Source organism: Prionailurus bengalensis, chromosome F2 (genome assembly GCF_016509475.1).
Source record: "Prionailurus bengalensis isolate Pbe53 chromosome F2, Fcat_Pben_1.1_paternal_pri, whole genome shotgun sequence".
Taxonomy (NCBI): domain Eukaryota; kingdom Metazoa; phylum Chordata; class Mammalia; order Carnivora; family Felidae; genus Prionailurus; species Prionailurus bengalensis.
The window spans coordinates 62,586,428-62,601,496 of NC_057353.1; the positions used below are offsets into that span (position 1 = coordinate 62,586,428).

General features: G+C 40.6%; 1 protein-coding gene and 1 long non-coding RNA gene across 3 annotated transcripts in view; one reads left to right on the forward strand and one right to left on the reverse strand.

The window, feature by feature from the left end:
* SAMD12 (sterile alpha motif domain containing 12) overlaps positions 1-15,069 on the reverse strand; it is a 387,717-nt gene that overhangs the window by 157,394 nt on the left and 215,254 nt on the right. For both annotated transcript variants that reach the window (XM_043601633.1, XM_043601632.1), the window contains exon 4: positions 9,366-9,506. In XM_043601633.1, the coding sequence (XP_043457568.1) occupies positions 9,366-9,506 (141 nt within the window). The remainder of the gene's footprint in view (positions 1-9,365; positions 9,507-15,069) is intronic.
* Positions 979-5,305, forward strand: LOC122495747. The gene is made up of 2 exons (XR_006300557.1): positions 979-2,428; positions 4,972-5,305. It is a non-coding gene; the product is annotated as an uncharacterized LOC122495747 (long non-coding RNA).

A 15,069-nucleotide genomic window follows, 5' to 3' on the forward strand; every position in this document is an offset into this window, starting at 1 on the left:
CAATCACAGTGTAGCCTACATGTGATGACTCCTGGAGATGGCAGGCAGAAACATGGATGCAATGAGAATCTTGAATATCTACGCTCTGTAGAGTTTTGCTCCAGGCACTGAGAATTGGGGGTCCCAAAGAAAAGGCCAAAGGAAAGCAGGCAATATATAATATTAGGGACAGAAATTCTAAAACATGCAGATGGTATATTTATCTGTTTCCTCTTAGAGAAGCCAAGGCAGCTCAGGGCATCCCTGAAATTGGCTTTGATTTTCTCTCCTCAGGTCCACATGCCATTGTCCTACTACAGCTGCCTTTTAAATGAAGCCCATAGGAGATTCAAACACCACAGAACCCAAATCTCAGGATTTAGCCTTCCCCTCAAGAAAGGAATCCAATGTTAGTTGTGGAAAACAAATGCCAATACAGTATCAGTAGTTCAAGATCCTTCAAATGCACAGTCAAACCACAAGGTGAAATAACAATGCAATCCCATGGCTATCTTGAATTGCTCAAACAAAAAACATCAAATGTATCTTTAACTTCACCCAGGACATTTAAATGCAAAGAAGTCAATAGTAAAATAATTTTTAAGTTAGTGATTTCTGCAGAGGCAGACATAAATATTTGGAGTTTTGGGGGTTCCCTAATGGTTACTTTTCAGAATGCAAAAATGCCATAAAAAATGGAGTCGTGCAGAAGTAGTGACAAATAATTCCTCATAGAACATGTCCAAATTAAATAATTACGCTGGTTAGAGGGACCATCAATGCAGTCAGAACAGATATTTTTCTTTCTTTTTTAAAAAAAATTTTTCTTAATGTTTATTTGTTTTTCACACACACACACACACACACACACACACACACACACACACACACTGCATGGGTGGGAGAAGGGCAGAGAGAGAGGAAGACACAGAATCCAAAGCAGCCTCCAGGCTCTGAGCTGTCAGCATGGAGCCCGACACGGGACTCAAACTCATGAACTGTGAGATCATGACCTGAGCTGAAGTCGAATGCTCAACCAACTGAGCCACCCAGGCGCCCCCAGATATTTTTCTACCATGAAGAATGGAACAGATAAGAAGGGTCCATTTGAAGCCTCACTTCAAACACCAGCCATAATGGAGTCCCATGATGAAAATGAAACAGGGGTGGATGCTAACTAGAGTGTACACATCACAATGCTAACCCCTACTGACACACTGATGTGTGAGCTCAACAATCCCCCAAAGAAGTCTATGTTTAGGCCTTTAAATATAAAGCTATAACAGAGAGAATTTCTCTGAAAGCTCAAATACTTGATAAAATTAGAACTATTCCTGGCCATACAATTTGTATAACAGGGTATGGGGATTCTGAAATGTGTTGGGGCAAAAGCTCAAGAAGGTAGCAGATTGAGGAAATGCTATCTTGGAGGCAACTTAGAAGTGACATGTGGTTGGCAGGTCCTAATCAAATAACACTGGACGAGCAAGTGGTAATGAAAGACCCCAATTTTAGAAGAATAATCTCCATGAAGTCTTAGAAGATTCCTGATCCAACGTTCTCATCTACCATGGGCCACTGGGCAATTCCTGGGTCTTAGGAGAAAAGGCTCAACTTATAGTTGCTTGACAGTATCTCTCACATTTAAAATTGAAAATAGTGGGCCAAAAGACTCAAGGAAGGAGTGGCTTATATATTTAAGAGCCCTTTGCAAAAGGTATATTTAAGAGCCATTGCCATCAAGTTTACTGGTCAAAATAATACAAAAAGATCACAAAGGAATAAAAGAGATTTTGTGCACTTTTGCCCGTGGAAGATTCAAAATAGCTTTGTAGCTACTATTTTTTTTATTATGAATCTGTAAAAAATTGACATTGTATTTACTTCTTTGAGAAGATTAAGTTGAGAATAGTAAATAAGAGAAAAGGAGAACAATTAATTTTAAATGAGTAAATATATGCAGAGGATCCACTCTCTGCTAAGTACCATGCTAGGCGGTAGGAGAGCAAAGGGAAATCAGAAGACCATGAAGTTGTCCATGTTCTATAGGGGAGATGGAGAGATCTCATGCTACCTTGCCTTTGTATAGGCTCCTCCTCTGCCTCATGCCAGCCCTTGGCCATCTATCAAAACTTGTATCTTGCAAGATCTAGTTCATGTATTATACCTTTGGCATGTCTTCCTTTACCCCACATATTCCCAGGTGAGGCTAGGTTCCAGTTCCGTGGCATTACTACACATCTATGCATTTCTATAGGGGCATATACATCCTATCCTCATTGCTAGACTGAGTGTTCCTTTCTAACCCCAGTACCACAGAACCTGGTCCTCACTGGATGGAAGTACAAATGGATACTAAATGGATACTATGCAATAAAGACATTATTAGTATGAACAAAGTGCTTAGTAATGAAGACGAGAGAATGATTGGTTCTGCCTGACAAATGAGGTAAGTCTTCTCAGAAGAGGTTGTATTTCATCAAGACTAGGTCCTTTCATGAGTTTTATTATACCATATTCATAACAACTCTGAAATAGGTCCTATTCCCATTTTTATAACTGAAGATTCTTAATCTCTGACAAGTAACTTGCCCAAAGTTAATACATCTATGAAATGCCCAGAATGGCTTTCTATGGAATGCTAAAAAGTTTAGATTTCATTCTATAGGCATTTGGGAGCCATCAAATGTTTTAAGGAGGGATATAATGTCATCAGAAATATATTACAATTAAGTCTGGCAATAGAAGCAGGAAGTTAATTAAAGGAGAACAAATGGGGCAGAGCAGAGACTAGAGATCAAGTAGCTAGTAGGTTATTCTTAGGCCTGGGAAGGAGCTAAAGAGGAATGGTTTAACACAGTGGCCAGCAGGGTCATGGGGTATGGAATGACTGGAAACCCATTTCACAGGCAGGAGTCAGAAGGTTTGGTCACTGATTATACATGCATGGTGAGGGAAAAGGTGTAATCACAGGTCAGGTGACTCTGAACCTTCTACGATAGGTGATGGAATGAATAATGGCATTATTAAGCTTGAGAAGCAGCACAAGGGTTAAAATAGGCTGGGGAGATGGTCAGAAAGACAATGGAGTCTATTTTGGACATTTTAAATTTGAGATGCCAGTAGAATATTCAGAGTTCACCTTTTAAGGAGATTAAAGATCTGAAGCTTCATAGAGGTCTAAGATGTATTTGAGAGTCACTATGGAGCAAGGGATGGTTAAAAACAATGGCAGTGGACAACATTCTCCAGACAGCATGAACGATGAGAAGAGCTAAGAGGGTCTATTCTCCAGGTGGCATCAACATTCTGGAGTGATACAGGAAGGTGGCTTGCTATCAACCAGAGAAGGAGCCATTAGAAAAAGAGGAGAACCAAGGGAGTCATTATCATGCTCATGTAGACAGATGAGCACCAGGGAGTCAAAGCTCAATGTTGTACAATAATAAGGAAGAAAAGCTGAGTATGAAGACAATGGAATGTGAACACAGATTTGTAACACCAGTGGCACAGCTAAATAAAAGACATGGAGAAGACTGGAAACCCAAATAGTGTAATTTGGAAGACCCTAGGAAAGGCCAGCAGACATACCTTACATATGCGTAAAAGGAAATCTGATTGGCTCAAGTTTTCTTTCCCAGAAGCTGGAAATATTGCTATAATTATGTTCCTCAGAACAAAGACAAAGAAAGCATTTCTTAATGATAATTGAGATGCTAAGAAAAATTTAGTCAAATGAATCAGTGAACTGTAAACATATTTGACCTTGACTTATTTTGAGACAATTTACTAGAAACTCTCAGAAAAACAGAGGCCTCTTAAGATGGTGGTAACTCAAGGTAGGGCACTAGGTAAGACTTATACAAAGATGCAATGATTTTCAGAAAGCTTGTAACATTTTTGTATGTATTAAAGCCAGTCTCTAAGACTATTTTTCTTCCTTTATTACCTTAAGAATACTGGCCTGGCAGTTTCTTACGAAATTAGTCACAGAATTACAATATGACCCAGCAATGCCATTTCTAGATACTTATCCAATGAAATGAAAACTCAAGTTTCTACAAAAACCTGTACATGCATGCTTATAATAGTTTTATGAGTATTTACAAAACTTGAAGCCCAGATGTCCCTCAACTGGAGAATGTGGTATATACAACTGTGGGCTATCCATCCAATGGAATACTAGGCACTTAAAATGAATGAATGGAAGCACACCATAGCTTTGATAAGTCTCAGTGAATTATAGTATGTGAAAGAAGTCGGACTCTATGATTCCATTTATGACATTCTGGAAAAGGCAGAACTAAAGAGACAGAAAACAAAGCACTGGTTGCCAGAGGCTGGGGGTAATGAGAACTTTTATTTTATATCTTGATTGTGGTGGTGGTTATACAACTATATGCATTTGTCAAAAGCTGCAGAGCTATATACTAAAAATGGTGAATTTTACTGTATGTAAATTATACTTTAATTAAAAACAGTAAGAAAAAAAGAATACTGGTCTGGGAATTAGAACAGGGATCTAGTTTCAGTTATGCCACTAACCAGCTGTGTAACCACGAACTATGCTCTAATCCTCTTTGGGTCTTGGAGCCCAAAACTGTAAAATGAGATTGAAAAATTTTTCTCAAAGAGTCTATTGCTATGTTCTACAAAGACTTCCTTCTTTAAGCAATGTGGTGGACCAGATGGCCTATTTCAGATCAGATGGCCTACTTCAGTTGAAGTATCACTGCGGGGGTGACTGGACTAAAATACCCAATCTGTACACATGGTTCTGAAAAGTCTTCTTGGATTAGAAAGTAGTGTTTCTAATTTGTGTCGTTCCAAAAGATGAAGCTCTAGGAAAGTCCTCTGGTCATGCAATTCTTAACTAAAATTTAACACATATATTTGGACAATGTGGAAAAAGTCCTTTGGGAAATGCTAATGTTTAATGAGCTATATGTGGCCCTGGTAAACAATCATGGTCTTCTTTTTTTCACTTCGTAGGCACTAATTATAAAGGCATTTGAAGATGGTGGCATTTACGGTCTTCATCTGCTTTATCCTCCAGGCTGGATACTGGTTTCTACTGCCCGAAGTTACTCAACCCTCATCGTTGTGGTTACATTTTTACACTATCCAAGTATTTGTAGCCAAGGAAGACATTGAAAAGTGTTCCTGAGATTGAGGGAAGTATTTACAACTCAAAAGGGAAGACACTAAGAATAAATCATAATCTTGATAATGATGTTAAAAGTTTACATTTTTAACCCTGAAGAGCAGGAATCCACAATCTATGGCCCATCAACTATGTCTGTAATAATAAAGTTTTATTGGTATACTGCTATGCTCAATTCATTTAAGATTATCTGTGAGGTTGTTTTCACATGATGTAGTAATTGTAATCGATACTGTACAGCCCTTAAAGACTAAAATGTTTACATGTGGCCCTTTTCAGGAAGAGAAAACAATGTCTGCCCACCCATTTTCATAGATTATCATGAACTACGCTATATGGTTTCCACATAAAATTTCAGGACTCATAGCACCACCATGAAATAGGAGTTCTTATCACCATTTGACAGATGAGAGGTACTGAAATGTAATGCATAAAAGTTTTCTGTTGACTCAGATAGACCTGTATAGTGCTTTTTTACTAGCTGTCTGACTTTGTCACGTAAATTCTTCATCCTCCATTTCCCCATATGTAAGTCGGGGCTAACAACAGTACTGTCAGGAGTTGATGTGACAATTAGCGCAGTGATTTGTATACAGTAAAATTTGAAACTCATTAGCCATATGAGAAAGTCAGCTTTCAGTATCCCTGGGGTGTTTTTCTTCCCACAAACACTGTCCATTATTAAAAAGCTAAGGATGCCCCTCATATGCTTGGTTATGAATTAATTTGATACCATGCACTGTTGCTATTACATAAGGAACGTTTCTCCTGTCTCTCATGAATCAAGAAGAGAATAATGATGTTTCCAGCCCAGTACTGCATTTCCCAAGAGACAACTGGAGGTGCCCTGACATGAGTGAGTTTTCTGCAGGAATGAACAAAGTCATAAGCCCACCAGACTGACATCCTGGCCACTCCATGGACAGGACACAGAAGACTAAAAGGCTGTATGGAGGAAGAAACCACCTAAATGGGACCCAAGGGAACAACATTTAAAGCAGGGCCAAACATTGGTTATGTTTCTTGCAAATGTCAGGTAGTTACAGGGCCACTGTGGATAAAAGAAGGAAAATCAGAGGCCAGTATTTCAGCTGAAGAACAGTTCTGGCTTTAGGTGATAAGCGGTTTTAAAAATTTTTGTCACGATTCAATGATGGTGTCTATTAACTGATACATTTACTATGAATCCCACACACGTTTAAAAAATACCTTATAGTTTGTTTGTTTTTGTCTTTGGGTCAGCATCCAGAAGGAGGAGAGTAAGGAAAAAGGAGGGTAGAAACTTCATATTCCCTGTGTTCAGATGACCCACAGTAACCAGCTAGAGCCCTCATAGTCCTTTTGAGACCGTCTTAGTCCTAAAACAGTTACATGGCTCTTGACCAACTGTGTGTATAGAATCAATAGCTTAAGCCAGTTTTAAAACAGCCATCAAAAAGTTGGAAAAGTAGGCTTAATTATCCAGTGTTTCCTTTAGAAACATGTTCAGGGATTTCTAAAAGTTATGTAGCATTCTATAATCTTTGTTTGTACTTATCCAGCATATTATTTCTTACTGATAAATATTTGCAGAGATAAAGAATCAAATATTCAATACTGAACCACATATCATTCTTATGGTGAATTTCCATACAATATATATGTTATGCCAGTCAGATAACTTGGGTGGAATAGTGTTCCAATTTTTATTATAGCCAACCTAGACCCCAAATATTTTAAGCCTACCCCAGCTGTCTTTAGAACTTCTATTATCAGTGATTAAAAACAACTTGTCAATTTTTTTTGTTTCGCGTTTTTTCAAAAAGAAACCATCATTTCAATAAGGCTATAGATTTTCTAAAGTCTGCCTGGCATGAAATGAGTCTGAACATTAACATGTAAAGGACAAGCAATAAAAAAGGTAATATGAGTGCAGACAAAATATCGAAGAGCTAGAGAACGTGATCTCTCCTAAAAGGAGTGGAATGAGAGAATGCAAAAGGCACAGCTTTTCAAAGCTAAAGAAAGTGACAAGAACTGAATTGAAAAGGCTGAACTTAGCATTACCTTCCCAGAACACAAACATATATTTAGCTTAATAGACTTGAGTACTATCTCAGGAAAAATCTTATATATTATGCATCTAGGGCAATGAAAGCTGTAGAAAATGATTTTGCAAAGCAAACACACTGCAGGCTGACAGTAGCAGAGGGAAAAAAAAAAAGAGTCCAAGGCACATGAGAGGAGTTTAGGTCTCATTTTCTACATATCATCACAGGAGGAAAACAAAAGAGAAGAGGAAGCCTGACGCTGAACAGAACCTGGCAGAACGATACATGTGATTGAAGCTTAAAAATGTGCATGTGTTTTCTGATTATAACCATCATACAGATTCAAACTAGAAAACTTGGAAAATATATTAAAAAAAATAAACAAAATCACCCACCATCCCACCACCTACAGAGAACCATTATCAAAATATTGGCACATTCACTGGCATCCCTTTTTCTGTGTACACATAAAAATATGTTCTTTCTAAGAAATTTGGTTCATATTGTAAATATGAAATTTTTACATGGTCTTCCCCCCCCCCCACTTCCTATTACTTCTTGAGCACTTCCCATGTTGTCAAATATTCTGTGAAGATTTCATTCTAATGACTGCATTGTATTGTATCTCATGAGTTTCAGCAGACTTACTTGTTTCTTTCCATATTGCTGAAGCTCTAGGCTGTTCATAATTTTTCAGTTTTATAAATAGCACTGGGGATGGACTTTCTTGTAATAAATCTTTGAATCTCTATTTACTTCTTCAAAGAAACCAAAAAGTATATCAGGATGTCAGATTCAGATTTAAATCACTCAGTGTACTTGTACCTATAAATTTACCACTGGATACCTCTGGAGACAAATGCGAATAATGCATATCAAACAAACACACTGTTTTCGTATCACTCAAAGTCTGTATTCATCCTTGAAGAGCGGTCATCTTCAGGCAGTACATCGCTTTCTCTAGGCAAATGGTCTATTACTGGGTTATAATCTAAATGCAATAACACGAAAGTTGGCTGACCCAGATTTCTCCAATATCAGTATGCATGCAATTACAATATTCTACAGATTGAAAAATACCCCAGGCTCTCAAAAACACATATTTTATCATCCTTTCACAACAATGTATAATGGACATTAAAATAAATAAAGGGTTATAGCCAGTGGACGTTGATAGCAACCAAATCTTATGTAGACACGCAAGCTACATACAGCATTAACTTAAAACTTTTCCTCAAATTCTAGCTTTATTCTGTCACTTGAGTCCTCTCCAGTGTTCCCAATATATTGAATTTATTAATGATCCTTATTTAGAATTGCATGGTCATAATATCCCAGGCTTAAATTCTCTACAGTCTATTTTTAAAAAGTGATTCTACTGGGGCGCCTGGGTGGCTTAGTCAGTTAAGTGTCTGACTTCGGCTCACGTCGTGATCTTATAGTTCGTGAGTTCGAGCCCCACGTTGGGCTCCAGGCTGACAGCTTAGAGCCTGGAGCTTGCTTTGGATTCTGTGTCTCCCTCTCTCTCTGCCCCTCCCCTGCTCATGCTCTGTCTCTCTCACTCTCTCTCTCAAAAATAAACATTAAAATTTTTTTACGTGATTCTATTTTCAGGATGCCAAATAGCATTCTCAAAAATCTCTAAAGAGTGTATGTGTTCATGCGTGTATATATACACAGACACATACCTTTAAAATGTTTTCCTCCCATTAGTTAGTGAAAAGCAAAGTAACATGAAACATAACAAAAATCCCACTTGTATCGTGATCGTATGAACTATGGAATCGCGCAAATTCCAAGGCCCCCTCAGAACTGGTAGTCAGACTAAGAGAGCTTGGGCTGCACTGTACAACTCTAGGGGGTGCAACTGTATCTGTATCTCTAGGTTGTGCAGGGCACATCCTATACAGCTATATGTAATGTCCTTGAAACTAGGTCACGAGATATTTCCATTTGCTCATTCATTATTTGTTTGTGCATCCTTCCCCCAGTGACCTATGAAAAAGAGAAGTTTCCCTATGAAAAGGAGGGAAGTGGCCTTTATATCTATATCCCCCCCCTTTTTTTTTTAAATAAAAGCAATTCTGCAAAAAAAACAATAGTTTCTCTCTGGCTCCCCTTTGTCATGATGGGAATGGTTTCTTTCTTCCCATCTTCCCCTTATATCCACCCACGAGGCAGCAGCGGGGTACCTTGTGTGAGTAACTGTAGGTTTCTGACTTCTTCTCGCACCTTCAGCTGGAGCACCTGTTGTAAGATGTGCTGCCGGAGGTTTTCCTGGGCAATCCCCATTCGCTCAAGCTTTTTGTCAGTGAGTCTCAGCAGGGCTCGCCCTGCAGGGTTTCAAGAAATAAAAGAAAAAGCAAATGAACAATGGCCAGAAAGGATTTCCATCTTCGTTTTGGCTAACCCTGCCATAATAGTAGTTTCCTTCTAAACAGATAATTTAGAAGAGAGGGTCCTCGATTATTCTTACTGACAAGAAGAATTGATAATCCAGATAAAGAAAACACACAAATTAAAAAAAAAGAGAACCCCAATTTTCATCTAATTTTGGCAATCCTCAACTGAAAACACACTGAGTTAAATAAAATCGCAAAATTTTAACCTGGGTATTTTGGATACAGATTGCAGGTTTCCATAGAAACAACGCACTTCGTAGGGTGATGGGTCCTGCCTGAGGCTGGCCCACAGGAGCCCAGCGGAAGACCTGGATGCTGTATGTGTGGTTATAGAGAAACTCCACCAATGTTTCACCCAGGTTACAATAATGTTTCTGTGAAACATGCATTTAAAGTTCCAGTTTTAATCTGCAGGCAGTCACCTGCAGGCATTGCAGCCCTCGTGCTGGGTTAGAGATCCATCTCCAGCTGGTGGGAGCTAAAGCTTAATCCCAATCTCTGGCCCAAGGCAAGGGCTGCAGCAGCCTGATGGGTGAGGGAAGCAGGGTGAGTGAGGGCATCTAAAGATTGCAAAACCAGGAGCCCCCGGGTGGAAGAGCCTGCAGTGTGCAGACACCCGGGGTCCTGGGCAGCCAGGCCTGGTTTCCTTCCAACCCCTCTTTCCCCAGGAGGTCTGCCTGGTCTTCCACTTCCCAAGCACTCCATCGTCGTACCTGCACACCTTTCTCATTTCAACTGGGGTCGAGTCAACTACTTGTGGTCAATGGTCTATCTTTGAGTGTATTATCATATGCACTTCAGAAAATAAGTTCTCTACCTCCTCAGAATAGAAACCCCACAGCCACAAGGTGGGGTTCATGGACATTTTCATCAGAGAAATAGGGAAGTGTATGTGGCCTGGGACAAGAGAGACAGGCAAATGGAAAGAACCAGGTAGGAACAATCTATTTCGTTTGCTCTTTTTACCTCCCTTTAGCCCTTGCTAAATGCATCAGGTGGGATGTTAGGTAACATGTTACAGTAACAAATGATCCCCAAATATCAGTGGCTGCAATACGGTTTACTTCCTGTTTAGTGTGCACATCAAATGCAAGTCCATCCACCTTGAACGTTGATTATTGTAGCAAAGGGAAAAGAGAAGATATTAAAAGGTCTCACAGCATCAACAAAAGGCTCAGCCTAGAGGTCATTTACAGATCATAGGCTGGAACTAATCCCATGAACTTTCCCACCCACACAGGTTCACACATGGCTTCTGGCATGTGCCAGGAAACGGAGAGAAATATTTGATGAGCGGCACTGATAAGAACTACACCAAGACAGACGTGGCTTTGGACCAGTGCCTGGCAAGAAAATGAGTGCAGTGAGCTGTGGTGTTCTGAAGCTTCAGTAAAATCGACGTGTGGAAGAGGAAGGAGAGGCAAGGGGAAAGGAATCCGAGGTAGCCATAGCTGAGGCTTGGTAACACCAGGCAGATCGTGGTGGCCATGAGAAAGGAAACGAAGAGCATACACAGACTCAAGTAGTTCTGGTTGTCTCCTGTGATAGAATAACGCCCTCCCCTCCCAAGATGTCCATGTCTTCACCTCTGGGACCTGTGAATTTGTTACCTTATGTGACAAAAGGGACTTTGTAGGTGTGATTATGGTAAGGGTCTCAAGATGGGAGATTATCTGGCATTAGTAGGTGAGTCCTATCTAATGACACAGGTATTTATAAGTGAACGAGACAGGAGCGTCATAGACAGAGTTGTGACAATGAAAGCAGAAGTCAGAGTGAGGTGGCCGCAAGTCAAGGAATTCATGCTTCTAGAAGATGTAAGAGACAAGGACATGGATTCTCTCTCATATTCACCATGAGGAAGCATCTCTACCAAAACTGTGATTTTTCCGTAAGACTCATTTTGGACTTCTGAGCTCTAAAACTGGAACACAGTAAACTTGTGTGGCTTTATACCACGAAGTTCGTGGTCATTTGTTAGAGCAACAACTGGTCGTTTGACTGAAATTTAACATATTTTTAAGAAATCAACCAATGGATTCAGATTCCCTTTCCTAATTTCTGGGCAGTGACATACTAAAAGGTAGAGAACTAAGGGGGTGGTGAGCCCAAGTCCCAGGGTTCCAGGACAGCCCTGCCATCAAATGCTCTCCTCACTGTCAGACCTTGGTCCTGAAGTTCCATTAGAAAACTACAGAATGGGATTTGGCAGCCTTTATGTGGATAACCCGCTTCCAAATGAGACCTCCAACTCTCTATAGCTGTTCTCAACTTACAAATACTATATAAGAAAAAAAATCCCTAAAGTTCAGATGATCTGAATCCCTCTCAACATCTCACGTAGATCACCCATCCTTATTTCTGTTCCTTTCAGCAATTAACTGAGCTGTGGCTTCACAAACTGTGACATTCAGGAGCCAGCTCCGCCGAGGCAATGGTAACACACACGGGGGTTCGGTCACGGTAAGTCGGCTGGTCTGTCACTAGAGCACAGTGCAGTAAGTCAGAGTGAGGATTTTGTTCTGTTGTGCATGGCTCAGCTTCTCTCTTTGGTGGCCCCCCGAGGACCTGTAGCCTCAGCCTTTCCAGTAATGTACCTGACTGGTCAAAGTGTAGCTAAAAGCCCTATCAGAATGTTACCTCCTACTTGGGTGGGTTAACAGCCTCAGCTCTGAAAACGCAAGTTACAAAATTCCAATAGCTATAAAAATCTGTGCATTGAAGACTTTGTGGTACAAACAATAGTGCCTATCAACACGTCACATGTTAAATACTCAGCTGTTCAAACGGTTTTATCCAAATCCTGAGAAAATAGATGTTATTATTTCCATCTTGTAGGAAGGAAAATTGAGAAGTTGAAAAAAAAAACAACACAAGAGCTTTTCCGAATTCCTCCTACTATACCTTTGGTTGTGCTTTCTCTTCTTTGGGAGGAAACCAAAAGGGTTAGATCACAAGAAGGGAGATTATGGGGAATTGTATAGAAGAATTTCCTGATAAAACGACTTCTAAAACAGATCATGATCTGCACGCTGAGGATGTTATGAACAAAATCTGACTGTCTTTCTTGGATGGAAGGTCCATGGTTCTGAAAAATCTGCCCAATAATTAGATCATTTTCAGCAGGAAAAGTCCCATTAACTGCCTGTCCCACCACCTACTGTTGACTACAAAATAGTGACCACAAAATAGTACCCAAATAAAAGTGGATCTCCTTCTGATGCTGGTGTCAGGAAAGTGTTAAGTCGTCAATCAACAACCACATTTTATTTTTGCAACGTATATTGTCACTTTTTGTTGCTTAGCATTAATATCCAATTGTTAATTCAACATTTACTGAGCACCCACTATGTCCCTGTCACTTTGTTATTCACTTTGAGTATAATGAACAGGACAGACAGGGTCAATCTTGGTGCCTTCAGAATGGCAAGACAGGCAGTAAATGATAAATGTTTACACGTATGTGAGAAGTCCTAAGAAAGAACAAATAGGAGATCACAGAACTGGGTGACCTAACTTGGTCCAGGAAGCTGTCTTTGAGTAAAGAATATTTAGGGGTGCCTGGGTGGCTTGGTCGGTTAGGCATCCAACTTCGGCTCAGGTCATGATCTCGCAGTCCGTGAGTTCGAGCCCTGCGTTGAGCTCTGTGCTGACAGCTCAGAGCCTGGAGCCTGCTTCAGATTCTGTGTCTCCCTCTCTCTCTTCCCATCCCATGCTCACGCTCTGTCTGTCTCTGTCTCAAAAATAAATAAACGTTAAAAAAAAATTAAAAAAAAAAGAATATTTAACCTAGGACTTTGGGAGTAAGTGTTAGTCAGACCAAGACCATTGGATAAAGCAAAGATTTTTTAAGAAGCCCAGCAACCCCAGGGATGAAAAGGGATACCACTATTGCAGACAGAGAATGTTCCGACAGAGGCGTGCTGTTATGGCTTTTACATTCCCCGCCTTTTCTCCCGAGAGTGTGTTGGGCACCTTGCTCTGCAGTCAGTTGTCTAGACGGGGGAGGAATCGAGAAAAATCAATTCAGTATCAAAAGAGGAACACCAACTAAATGTCCTGATACTCCAAACCGGTTATAAATGGTATTTCGTTAATGCAGGCTGCTAGGTTCTTAGAGTAGGAAAAGACTTAAAGCCCTTCACACTGATCATATGCTGACCTTTTACTTCTTTCCTTTATTAAGCATTTATTGAGCACCACTGTATTCCTGACACTATTCTGGGTACTTAGGCTGTGGAGAGGAGCAGTATCTTCTGTCTTCATGGAGCTTACCATTTAGTGTGAGAGGCGGACAATTTACAAATGAACTGACATGCAGGGACTCCTACTGGAAGGATGGCACTTTGTAGTTTGGGTGGTGAGGCAAGACCTCCCTCAAGAGGTGACACTGGAGCATCCAGAAGTGTCAAAGCAATCAGAGGAATGGCAGGAAGGCTAGTGTCACTAGGGCAGAGTAGATGAGAGAAAAATAAGAAATGAGGCCAGAAAGAAGGCAGGTGTCAGATCACACAGGGTCTCCTAGGTCTTGGCGAGGACTTTGGATTTTATTCTGAATATGGGAAATTTTGAGCAAGGGATGACGTGGGTGGGATCTCATGTACTGAATCCCTCTGGTCACGATGTGGAGAATGGACTGGGGGTGTGGAGGGGGGGAGGTAAGGAACAGTGGGAAGAGTGAGCACACTGCCATGGTAGTCAAACCATGAGGTGCTGGTGCCTTGGACGAGGGTGGAGGGGAAGAAGTCATAAGTAGTAGAATTCTGAACTGTGACACCTAGAAGTGGGGTGTGAGCAAAAGGCAGACCTCAAAGATGATGCAGGTTTTCAGTGTGAGATGGGAGGGGGCACCATTTCAGCACAGGAAGTTGAGTCACTACTTGGAGAGAGGTGTGTTAGAGGCAAAAGAAATCATGGTAGTGTCAGTGCTATTTTCTTCTCTTGAAGTCATCTGGGATATAGAGAAGTGATGAAAAGAACAGAATGAAACAAAGGAGGATGATTAGAATACTCTTCCTTCTTCCCTGTAGTGCTTTCAATCCTTCAACATTCTTCTCCGATCCCAAAACTCTGAGCTGACTGGGGCAAGGTGAGCATGAGCACATCCCAGTGGAATTTAGAGAAACACGAGAAACCCATCATGACCCAAGTTCTGTACTGCTCGACCCCCAGCAATGGTTTCAGTGCTAAAAATGCTACCTAGGACCCTCTGCAGAAGCTCAAGCCAGGGAATATTCGATGAGAAAGTTCACCCAGCAGAAACATGGATCTGATGGCCTGCTAACGGGCCTGGAAAATTAGTACTTTGCTGCAATGTAAGCTTGAGCATATACGTGAAAGCTTTATCAAGTGTGGTCCACCACAATGCCAGCTCCATAAGAGTCAGTATCTTCGCTGTCAGCTTCCCTACTGTCACTTACTCCCTATGGCTGCATGCGACGCTCAAGAAATATTTATTGAATGAATACATCTAGTTTTACTAAATGAATGTTCT